A 12,056-nucleotide genomic window follows, 5' to 3' on the forward strand; every position below is an offset into this window, starting at 1 on the left:
ACCACACACATGTATGTATGCATATGTGCACACATGTATATGTGCACACACATGCGTGTTTTCGCATGTACAAGTGTATGCAGACATTTATGTATATATATATGCATGCATAGGTATAATATATGTGTATATATACACATTCGTTGATCTGTTTATGTGGTGATATTGAAGCTTTAACTCAGGGTCCAGGCGCTCAGGACCTGGGCACTGTCCCTTTACCTTTTTTTGTTCAATACTCACATTCTAGTACTTGAGCCATAGCTTCTCTTCTGGCTTTTTACTGCTTCACTGAAGATCAGTGTGTCATGAACTTTCCCATCTGGGCTGGCTTCAAATTGATTTTTCAGACATCAGTCTCCTGAGCAGCTAGGATTATAAGCATGAGCCATGGGTGCCTGACAGTGAATTTTCTTAGTTAACAGATGTCTTTGGTCTCACATTTTCTCTCAAGATTGTAGACTGGGAGAGTCATGGATGACTTTTCTGTTATTTTTCTTTTTATATTGCCCAAACAAAAGCTGACACTTAATGAGTAGGTTTCTGATGGAGAACAAGAATGAGTCAGAATCTCAGATTCTTGTTGTCCTAATCTTGTGACTTGCTCAAGTGGATACTTCTCCAGTCTTCAGTTTCCATAATTTTATAGTCAAATGTAATATGTACCTGGTAGGACTTTTGCGGGGTTCAAAATTATAATCAGGGGCCGGGAGTTTGGCCTAGTGGTTAAAGTGTTTGCCTAGCATGCATGAAGACCCGGGTTCGATTCCTCGGTACCACATACATAGAAAAAAGCCGGAAGTGGTGCTGAGGCTCAAGTGGTAGAGCTCTAGCCTTGAGAAAGTCCAAGGACAGTGCTCAGGCCCTGAGCTCAAGCCCAGGACTGGCAAAAAAAAATTATAATCATATGGCATATATAAATTACAGAGAGTCTTTGGTACATAGGAGCATAGGTTGACAGGTCGATCATCAGATTGATGATAAAACTGATAGATGGACTCATGGGCAGATGTGTGATAGACAGATGAGCAGTTAGACACATAGATGGATGATAAATAGATGATAGGCAGATAGATGGATAAAGATAGACAGATCCAGTCAGATATGTGATAGAGAATTAGATGAGCAGGTAGGTGGATAGATGGATGATGGATGGATAGGTAGATGGGTGATATGCAGATAGACAGATGATAGATCATGGACAAATAGATGATGATAAATGGATAGATGAATGATAGATGGATAGGTAGATGGGTGATAGACGGATGGAAGATAAAGAAATGCACAGATGGACAGACAGTTGGATGGTAAACATATACAGGTAGATGCACAGATAGATGGATGATGGACAGATGGACTCAGATGGCGGATGTTAGACAATTGGAGAGATAGATGGATGATAGATAGATGGATAGATGGACAGAGAGATGGATGATGGATGGATGGATGACGCATAATGATAAATGGATTGGTATGAATGGATAAGTAGATACATGATAGATAGATAGACAGACAGACAGATAGATCTGTATAGAGAGTGATGTATAACCCTTGATGTGACTCTGACTGGCTCAACTATCTCCTTACCCTATGGGTATATATGGGTGGATATATGCCCTGCTCTTGATATTATTTTGTTTAGTTTTTTCTTTTTTGTGTCAGTCCTGGAGCTTGGACTTAGGGTCTGAGTGTTGTCCGTAACTTTTTCACTCAAGGTGCTCTCCCACCTGAGCCACTGTTCCACCTCCACTGTTGATTATTGTTTTAGAGCACTCAGACCCTGGGTCTCCCTGAGGTGTGAAATCTGGTTCTCTGTCCCTTAGGATTCTAACCTGGACTCCATGAACCCCTGACATGATTACAATGATTTTTTTGCTATTCATTGATCTTAGATCTTTCCTGTTTTTTTATGCCTAGTGTCTCAAAGATAATAGATTTGCTTTGAACTAACTGCTCCTTCTTACACCAACGTTTGGGCCTGAGCCAATCTATTGCTGGATTACAGTTCACTTCGTCTAGGGGAAGTAAAAATGCTTTTTGAGTAGATACCAAATACACTCAGAGGGGCTGGAGGCGTGGTTCAGGTGGTATAGCACCATCCCAGCAAGCAAAAAGTAGAAATGAATGTGTCTTATGGACCCTTTCATAACTGCCGCTTGACAATAACTGATGGAGAAAATGACATGTCTTCTGCATTTGCCTTTGCGCAGGTGAAGATTGCGTATGTGAACTTCGTGAATCACTGCTATGTGGACACAGAGGTGGAAATGAAGGAAATCTATACCAGCAACCACATCTGGAAACTCTTTGAGAACTTTCTGGTGGATATGGCCAGGGTAAGGAGTAGGCCTCTTGCTTTAATGGTGTTACTGTACATGTCTTTTGATTCAACATCAAACATCTGGGTAAAAATTTGCAAGGTAACCTTTTGACCCAATCCGTTTCATTCATCAACTTGTTTGTGAGTTTTATAAGATTGTGAGAGTTAATGAGTTGATAAAAACAAACTACCTAATATAGTATATATCACAGCAAATAATAATAATTATGATTACGATTATGATATGCTAGGACTGGGGTTTGAACTCAGTGTCTCAAACTCTCCCTGGGCTTTTTTGCTCAAGGCTGGTACTTTACCACTTGAACCGTACTTCCCCTTGTAGCTTTTTGGTGGTTCATTGGAAATAAGTGCTTCAGGCTGGCTTTGAACTATCATCCTCAGATTTCAAGCCTTCTGAGTAGCTAGGATGATAGATATGAGCCATAGCATCTGTCTACCTTCTTACAACTAATGTGAGAAGACCTTTCCTGAAAGATAATTTTTTACTTAGATGGTACTAGCTGACTTTTGATCATTAGCACACTCTGATTTTCTAAGAGAGACTATACCTGCAGACTACAAGTATGGTGGATTCTGACAGGCTTATGATATCCATGAGAAAATTTCACATCCTTGTGTGACCTGGTGGCTCACATCTATAATCCCAGATACTCAAGATACCCATTCTCATGTTTTTGTCCCCATTTCCTTCTTCCCACCCCCTCCTAATTATCTTGTTTTCCCCTTCCCTTTCCTGTTTCAAATAAACAAATAAACGTATATACAATATGCCAGTTAACCAAGTCAGATACTGTAACAATATGAGGTTAACCAAAGGGCAACAAAAGAGAAGAAAAATCACATAGTACATTAAGAACAATAATCACACAATATAAAGCTCTTGTTTTCATATCCTGGAGATCCTTTCATTTAGTCTCATCTTATATGGCCTTATGTATCTAGGTTTTACCCTATTGTAATCCTCTGCTAGGAGAGTCCTAGATGTGTACTAATTATTACAAATGAGGGAAACCATTGAGCCTATGTTCTTTTGGGTCTGGCTTACTTCACTTAATATAATTTTTTTCCAAGTCTTTCTATGTCCTTATGAATGGGGCGATATCATTCTTTCTGATGGCACCATAGAATTCCATTGTGTATAAATACTACATCTTGTTGATCCATTCATCTACTGAGGGGCATCTGGGTTGGTTCCATATCTTAGGTATGGTAAATAATACTGCAGTGAACATCGTTATGTTAGTGGTTTTTTAGTATGTCCTTGTTTCTGGACATTTGGGTAAATGCCAAGGAGTGGAATTATTGGGTCATAGGGGAACTCTATGTTTAGTCTTTTGAGGAATTTCCATACTGCTTTCCATAGTGGTTGAAGGAGTTTGCACTCCCACCAACAGTGTAGTAGTGATCCTTCCTGGCCACATCCCCTCCAGCATCTGTTGTTATTAGATTTCTTGATCCTGGCCATTCTAACTGGAGTGAAGTGACATCTCAAAGTTGTTTTGATTTGCATTTCTTTTATGGCCAGAGATGTCGAGAATTTCTGCAAGCCATTCTTATTTCCTCTTCAGAGAAGTCTCTAAGTCTTTAGTCCACCTTTTAATGGGATGGTTGTTTCTTTGAGGATTTACTCTTGAGAGATTCAGTTTTTTGAGCTGTAGGTATAAAATCAAATTTTAGATATGAAGCCCTTGTATGTTGCAGGCCAGTGAAGATCTTCTCCCACTCTGTGGGCTTTCTAGTTAGTTTGCTAGCTATGTCCTTTGGTATATAGAAGGTCTGCAGTTTAATGCAGTGCCATTTGTCCAAACTTTCTCTGATTTGTTGTGATTCTTGGTCCTTATTAAGAAAGTTTCGACCTGTGCCAAGGAGACCCAGCGTATCTCCTATTCCTTCTTGTAAAGTTTTCAGGGTATCTGCTTTTACCTCAAGGTCCTTGATCCATTTTCATATATTATCTTACAAGGCAAATGGGAATATTTTTTCAAGTAGGTCCCAGGGACCATCCACTGCCTTTCTAAATAAATGAATGGAATAAATAAAGCAATGAAGAAAGCAATAAGTGGAGAGCCATATAAAACATAAGTAGGAAATCCTGAAGAAAATGATTTGTAGTTTTGTGAATGTGAATCTCCCTGAACTCATTCCCAAAACAGATAGAATCATGATGGTACATCCAAATGATAGAATTAATATGACATATTTAGACAACAACAGTGCACAAAACTGTTTCATAGGAAGTGATATTCTGTCATTAATATGGGTAACCAGATTGAAACTTTAAAAAATATATATTACCCATAAAAAGATATTTTAATGTGATGAGATTTGATTTGAGCCACCTCCAATCTTTGTTATAAAGAGGTAATAAAAATAAACAAACAATAGGATGAAGAAATATTACACAGTTGATTAGGTTCTTTCCTCCCCCACCCCATACATTTGTTTTAAAGGTTTTAATTAGAAAGGTGGCTTCCTGCTTTTTTGGGGGGTGTTCTGTGATATGATAGTTATAAGGTGAACAAAAATATATTGGAAAGATCAAGTTTCACATAGTTTTAGGAACACAAATTTGTGTGTGTGTGTGTGTGTGTGTGTGTGTGTGTGTGTGCGTGCGTGCATCCTAGTGCAAGCACACAGACATGCAATGCCAGTGTCAATTCATATCTGTCTTGAGAAAATTGATTTTATAAATTATCCCTGAAGGTCCATTCCATTTTCCTGCTTGGCAGACTGGTTTACAAAGTCAACCTGAAACAAAAGCAGTCTTTAGTTTCTCTTTCATGAGTTTTTGTTAGTGGTTTTTTTTGGGGGGGGGTCATGGTTTTTGGTGCAAGACCTGAGTCTTGAACTCAGGGCCTAGGCACTGTCCTTGAACTTAGTTTGCTCAAGCTGGCACTCTACCACTTGAGCCACAGTGTCACTTCTGGCTTTTTGTGTAGTTTATTGGAGATAAAGAGTCTCACAGGCTTTCCTGCTCCAGCTTGGCTTCGAACTGTGATCCTCAGATCTCAGCCTCCTGTGTAGTGAAGGATACAGGTAGAGTCACCAGCTTCTAATTTCATGTTTTAAATTAGTTGATTCGTTCAGTTTACCAACATTTGCAGTGAGCCCCTTTCCCATTGTTTTGTTCTTTGAGGCTTCCTTCTGGAAAATTCCAGAAAAAAGCAATTCTGAAGTTCAGTATTGCACACCAATCTGAGAAGCAGGATGAATTCCTCCCCGTATTTTGCACAGCCTGGGACATTAGTCTTCTCTGGCATTCATGCTGTCTCTGTCACTAGCCTGTCACTCATTCAGTAGCCCATATGGTCTGGGTTCAAGTCCCAATTCTGACAAAGAAAAAAAAAGATAAAATGCAATGATATAATTAGAAGGAGAGAGGAAAAGCCAGAGACAAGGAGAGAGGGATACAGAGACAGAGAGACAGAGAGAAAAAAAGAGATAAGGAGAGACAGAGAAATGGACAGAATGAATGACACACAAAGAGAGATGGACGGACATATAGAGACACAAAGAAGCAGAGAGACAGAGGAACAGAAAGGACAAGAGAGAGAGGCAGAGACAGCGAAAAAGAATGAGAGGAACTTCCACTCAACTTTTATATTTGTTTCAGCTCCTTCCTGTATGTTACAGATCACTTCCTGTGGCTAGTTTGTGAATGAAACTCAATCACAGGCAGGGATGTGTAAGAAAATATAATAGACAGGACAAGGGGCTGTTAATGTCAGCCTGCACTGTGGGTCCTGGAACCTTGGAATCTGGGAGACAAAAAGAAGACTTGTGATTTAAATATCTTACATGTTCCAGTCCCTGCTAAACTATGGTTAGATTATATATTTAAACAGAACTCATTTCCTTCAGCTGTTTTCTACAATAACCTTATAACATCAGCAATACTCAAATTAACTATGTCTAACAGCATCTCTGGGTGCCACACAAAAAAAGAAATTGACAATAGCACTTCTAGTTTTCAAGCCAAAAATTCTAAAACAAATGGAAAATTCTAGAACACACAATCTGAAAAGAGATTTTGTTTTTAATTTCTTCCTTTCTTTCTTTTGGATTTATGTGAAAAATTTTAAAGCAGTATCTCATTAAATGACATTTGCTAATTTTTTTTTTGATTTGGTGAAAGGACAGAACTTAAATATAAAATTCTGGATAACTCAAGAATGTCTAGCTGCCATTTTTACCCATTTAAATTGCTTCCATTTTCCAGACTTTCGTCACACCTTCTGTGCTTCCCTTCTGCTTCCTTTTCTTTTAGCTCCACGTTTCCTAGGTGGGTTTATTTATTTATTTATTTATTTTAAATTATGAAACTTGAGTCTTTGCAATGACACACTTTCCTCCCCCTCCCCCTTCCCCCTCTTCCTCCTCCCCCTCCTCCCCCTCCTCCTTCTCCTCTTCTTCTTCTCCCTCCCCCTCCTCCTCCTCCTCTTCCTCCTCCTCCTCCTCCTCCTCCTCCTCCTCCTCCTCCTCCTCCTCCTCCTCCTCCTCTTCCTCTCTGAGGCTTGACTCAGTGCCTGGGCTCTGTCCCTTAAATTTTTCATTCAAGGTTGTCACTCTTACCACTTGGGCCACACCTCCACTTTTTTCTGGCTTAATTGGAAGTAAGAGTCACATGAATTTTCTCTGCCCTCTGGCTGGCTTTGAATCTGGATCCTCAGATCTCAGCCTCCTGAGTAGCTGGGATGACAGGTGTGAGCTCCTGGCACCAGTGTATCCTGTCACTCTTTGAAGTGGACAGTTCACCCCAGCAGCCACTTCATGCCACATTGAAGGAGGTGTCAGTGGAGCACAGGACAGACGACTGTCCCTGAGCCAGCCATGGCTTCTGCTACTTTTCTTCTCTGAACAAGAACCTCCAGGTTTGAGGCTTGTGGTTTAAAGCCATTTGAATCCAAGGGACTCCTACCTTCAATGAATCAGTAGAAAAAAACAAAGGAGCAAGCCCCTGAGTTCAAATCCTAGTGCTGGCCCCAAGGAAGAAAGAGTGGTGGGAAGGGAGGGAGGGAGGGAAGGAAGGAAGGAAGGAAAAGGACAGAGGAAAGAAGGAAAATTGAATTAGGACAAAGAAAGAAAATGAAACAGGAAGAAAGGGAGAAAGAATTACGAGGAAAGAAGGAAGGCAGGATTAGGACAAAGAAAAGAAAGGACAGAGGAAAGAAGGGAACCTGAGTTAGGATAAAAAAAAGAAAAGAAGGAAGCAATGCATAAGACAAAGGAAGGAGTAAAGAAAGAAACAAACAGAAGAAAAGGAAGAAGGAAGGGAGGGTAAGGTTTTCCATTGCTGTGGGGAACTCTTTGGGGGACAGTTGTTCAGCAGCTGGATATTGAGTTATGGTGGAAGGAATTCAGTGGACGCATTTGTCTTCTACAACAGGTTTGCAACACCACCACAGACAGGAAGCACGCAGACATCTTCCTGGAGAAATGCGTCACAGAGTCAGTCATGAGCATCGTGAGTGGCTTCTTCAGCTCCCCGTTTTCTGACAACAGCACAAGCCTCCAGGTAGCGTGCCCCACCCCCCAACCCGACTCAGCCTGCCTAGAAGTGTTCAAGTGCAGTGGAAAATGAAAATGATTTAAACCAGAGTCACTTTCTCCGTTTAGATGAGCAACTGTGCTTCCACAGTCTGGCCTTTCCTTTTCTTCTTGTTTTGTCAGTTGTGGGGCTTGAACTCAGGGCCTGGGCACTGTCTATGAGCTTCTTTCACTCAAGGCTGGTGCTCTACCACTTGAGCCACAGCCCAGCTTCCGGTTTCCTGATGGTTTGTTGCAGATAAGAGTGTCCTGGACTTTCCTGCCTGGCCTGGCTTCAAACCTCGATCCTCCTATCTCAGCATCCTGAGTACTTGGAATGATAGGTGTGAGCCACCAGAACCCAGCTTAGTATGGCCTTTTCTGGCTGTTCTACCCTTTAAATAAAGAAGAGGCCACTGAGATCTGAGGATCTTAGTTCAAAGCCAGCCCTGGGAAGGAAAGTCAATGAGACTCTTAATCTCTAATAACACAACAAAAACGTGGAAGTAGAAGTGTGACTTGAGTGTAAAAGCTCACGAATAACGCCCAGGCCCTGAGGCCTCTGTATACATACACACACAGGGAATAGTTCAATACCGTAGGTGATTTCTCGGTAGTGCTTGGCATGGCGATTCTAAGCATGAAGTGGGTACATAATGACTCTTTCCTGAATAGATATTTCAAAATAGTTACTTACAGATGTCCATTCATTCATTCATTTGTTTTGCTATTTGTGTTGGGGCTTGAACTCAGGACCTGGGTGCTGTTCTTTTGCTTGAGGCTAAGACACTATCCCTGGAATCATGTTTGTACTTCATGCTTTTTGCTGGTTCATTGGAAAGAAGAATCTCATGGAGTTTTCTGCCCAGGATGGCTTCAAACTGTGATCCTTAGATCTCAGGCTCCTAAGTAGTTGAGATTACAGGCGTGATCCACCACATGCCGGCTGTATTATACATATTTCTGTGATTCTTCCTGGTCATATTTGGGGTTTAGAGTCACTCTTCGTCTGCTTTCTTTCTTTGCTCAGACACACCAGCCGGTTTTTATTCAGTTGCTACAATCTGCCTTCAGAATTTATAACTGCACCTGGCCAAACCCTGCCCAGAAGGCCTCAGTGGAGTCCTGCATTCGAACCCTGGCCGAAGTGGGTAAGTCAGTTACACAGCAGGGACGGAAGCTGGGCTTTCAAGCAGAAAAACCCAACACCTCCTGTTTCACTGTCATGGGGAGTGTGGTGGTGATGATGGTGATGATGATGATGGTGATGATGATGATGATGATGATGGATTGGAACTTGAGTCTTAAAGGGGGATAAGATGCAGACAGGAAGTTCAGTGTGAGAGCAGAAGGTAAAAGAAAAGGAAACTCAAAAGTGATGAGGATCAAAGAAGGTGGCATAGGTAAAATATATAGCATAAAATACATACATATATTGGTGGCTTACTGTTGTCATCCCAGCTATTCAGGGTGCTGAGATTGAGGATCACAGTTTGAAGCCAGCCTGGGCAGGAAAGTCAGTGAGACTCTTATTTCTCATGAAACAGCAAAAAAGCTGGAAGTAGCGCAGTGGTGCAAGTAGTTGGGCACTAGCCTTTAGTGAACAAGCTGAGAACCTTGAGGCCCTGAGTTCAAGCCCCGGTATCAGCACACACACACAAAATGTGTACATCACCAGATGCTGAGAAAGTAGGGGTGGGAAAGGACACATACACACACATACACACACACAAAGAGGCACACACCCAGGAATGCATGATAGAACGTTCTGGAATATTCCAGAACAGGTGAACATTTTTCAATGTACTGGCTGCGTGTGTGGTATCAGTCCAACACAACTTCTCATAGTTATGGATATATGCTCCTTGCTACTAAGGACCAGCAAAAGTCCCTGAGTTCAAGCCCCAGTGCCAGCATGTGTAAACAAACAAATCTATTTAATAACTTAAGAAGAGAATATATCACAGGTTTTATAAAGCCAACAGGAGACAAGCAATAGGTTATGAACATGGCATATTTGTTCATTGTGGCCCATACATTCCTTTTTTAAATAAATTTGACAATAATGATTGCTTATATAACACAGAGTTATGGCTCAATGAGATTTTTTTTTGCCAAAATCCTGGGGCTTGAACTCAGGGCCTGAGCACTGTCCTTGGACACTTTCTGCTCAAGGCTAGCACTCTGCCACCTGAGCTACAGCACCACTTCTGGCTTTTTCTGTGTATGTGGTTCCGGGGAATCGAACCCAGGACTAGGTGAGCACACTACCACTAGATCATGCTCCCAGCCCCTCAATGAGATTTTTTTCAGGAAGGATTTAGTACATGGATATCTCACATTTGATTTTGGAGTTGCCTTGTCTGGATAGTCTGATTCTTACAAATGGAAGAGGTGTGTGTGTGTGTGTGTGTGTGTGTGTGTGTGTGTGTGTGTGTGTGTTTTCTTATTTTCTTTGAAAGTCATCAGGATTTATTGATCACTTATAGTAGCACTCAGAAATTACAAAAGAAAGGAGAGATTAGTAGGGATTACAAGGTAGAGAGTTTTGAGTTTTCCCTCCTTCCTTCCCTTCCTCCTTCCCTTCTCTCTTCACTCTTTTTTCTCTCTTCCTCTCCTTCTTCCTCCCTCCCTCCTTTTTATCTTCCATCTCCCTCCCTCCTCCCCTTCCTCCCTTCCTTCTCCCTCCCCTTCCCTCCTCCACATCTCTTTATTTCTCTTCTATGCTGGTACTTGCACCTGAATCTAGGACCTCACGTTCTTGTTTGGCTTTTCTGCTCAAGATTGGCACTCTACCACTTGAGCCACACCTCCACTTCTGGCTTTTTGCTAGTTAATTTGAGATATGAGTCTCTCAGACTTTTCTGCCTGGGTTAGTTTCCAGCCATGGTCCCTTAGATCTTAGGCTGTAGAGTAGCCAGAACTGTAGGCATGAGCCCCAGTGCCCAGCACAGAAGAGGAATTTCCGTAACTACTTTTTTGTGTGTGTATGTATGGGGGTCAGTTGATGGTTAGTTGGCTGCAGAGGGAGGAGAAATAGACTAAATCTATCTGTCTGTCTGTCTGTCTGTCTGTGGTTCTGTCATCTGGTGGTTCTTTGGGTATTGTTTCAAGTCGTTCATGGGTATAACTGGGCTATAGCACAGTTAATATTATTGAGCATGTATCATGTTCAATCTAGAGAGAAATTCCTTATTTACATTTTATGATTGTGAAAATAGAGTTATCTCAGTCATATAACCTGGCCAGGGTTATAATATGTGCTCAGTAAACATTTGATCAAGGAAAACATGATTTAAGCAATTACTGGTCTGGTTTTTTTTTCCCTCACCCGACTACAATCTGACATAAGAGATTTTGCATTTGCACTACTTAATAGTAGCCTTATTTCTATTTAAATAGTTATAAAGCAATAATAATATGTGCTTATGAATTGAACAATACTAAGAGTCTAGGCCTATCATCCACTTTGGTCATTACTTTTATTTTTATTGTTTTCTTTTTTTTTTTGGTACTGGAACAAAGAAATAACATGTAACTCACAATATCAATGCAAAAATGAAGTACTGAAGAGAAAACAAAGGAATCTGGATGCCAGTGCCTTGTGCCTATAATTCTAGTTACTCAGGGGGTTGAGATTTGAGGATCCAATCCAGCCCAGGCAGGAAAGACAGTGATATTCTTATCTTTAATGAACCAAATACAGCCAGAAGTGGAGCCGGAGCTTAAGTCAAACAGCCTCAACTTTGAAGAAAAAAAGCCCAGTCATAGCACAAGGACTGGTGTTCAGACACCAGAACTGACACCAAATAAAACGAGATTTTTATAGAGCATTTTTGTTTTGCTTTGTGATTTTTTTTTGCCAGTCCTGGGCTTGAGCTCAGGGCCTGAGCACTGTCCTTGGGTTTTCTCAAGGCTAGAGATCTACAAGTCTCAGCACCACTTCCGGCTTTTTTCTATTTATGTGGTATCAAGGAATCGAACCTGGGTCTTTGTGCAGGCTAGGGAAGCATTCTACCCTTATTTTTCTATTGGTGGGGACTATTGGTAATAAAACTTTCCAAGTTCAAAGAAAAATTTTCTCTAGCAGTTGCTGCACTTTTATTTTAAGAAGCAATCATCATTTGTCAGCCATTAATTGGTCTGTCTTGGTGGCCATCTGTCTGTCTAGTTATCAGCCTTCCTAATTGTC

At 41.1% G+C, this 12,056-nt stretch overlaps 1 protein-coding gene across 1 annotated transcript in view; it reads left to right on the forward strand.

Moving 5' to 3' along the window:
* Itpr2 (inositol 1,4,5-trisphosphate receptor type 2) overlaps positions 1-12,056 on the forward strand; it is a 185,142-nt gene that overhangs the window by 98,475 nt on the left and 74,611 nt on the right. The window contains exons 32-34 of the mRNA XM_090325301.1: positions 2,208-2,333; positions 7,725-7,853; positions 8,895-9,015. Coding sequence (XP_090181427.1) covers positions 2,208-2,333; positions 7,725-7,853; positions 8,895-9,015 — 376 coding nt within the window. The remainder of the gene's footprint in view (positions 1-2,207; positions 2,334-7,724; positions 7,854-8,894; positions 9,016-12,056) is intronic.

The sequence above is a fragment of the Megascapheus bottae genome, chromosome 37 (assembly GCF_031878675.1).
Source record: "Megascapheus bottae isolate mThoBot1 chromosome 37, mThoBot2.hap1, whole genome shotgun sequence".
In the NCBI taxonomy this organism is placed as follows: Eukaryota; Metazoa; Chordata; class Mammalia; order Rodentia; family Geomyidae; genus Megascapheus; species Megascapheus bottae.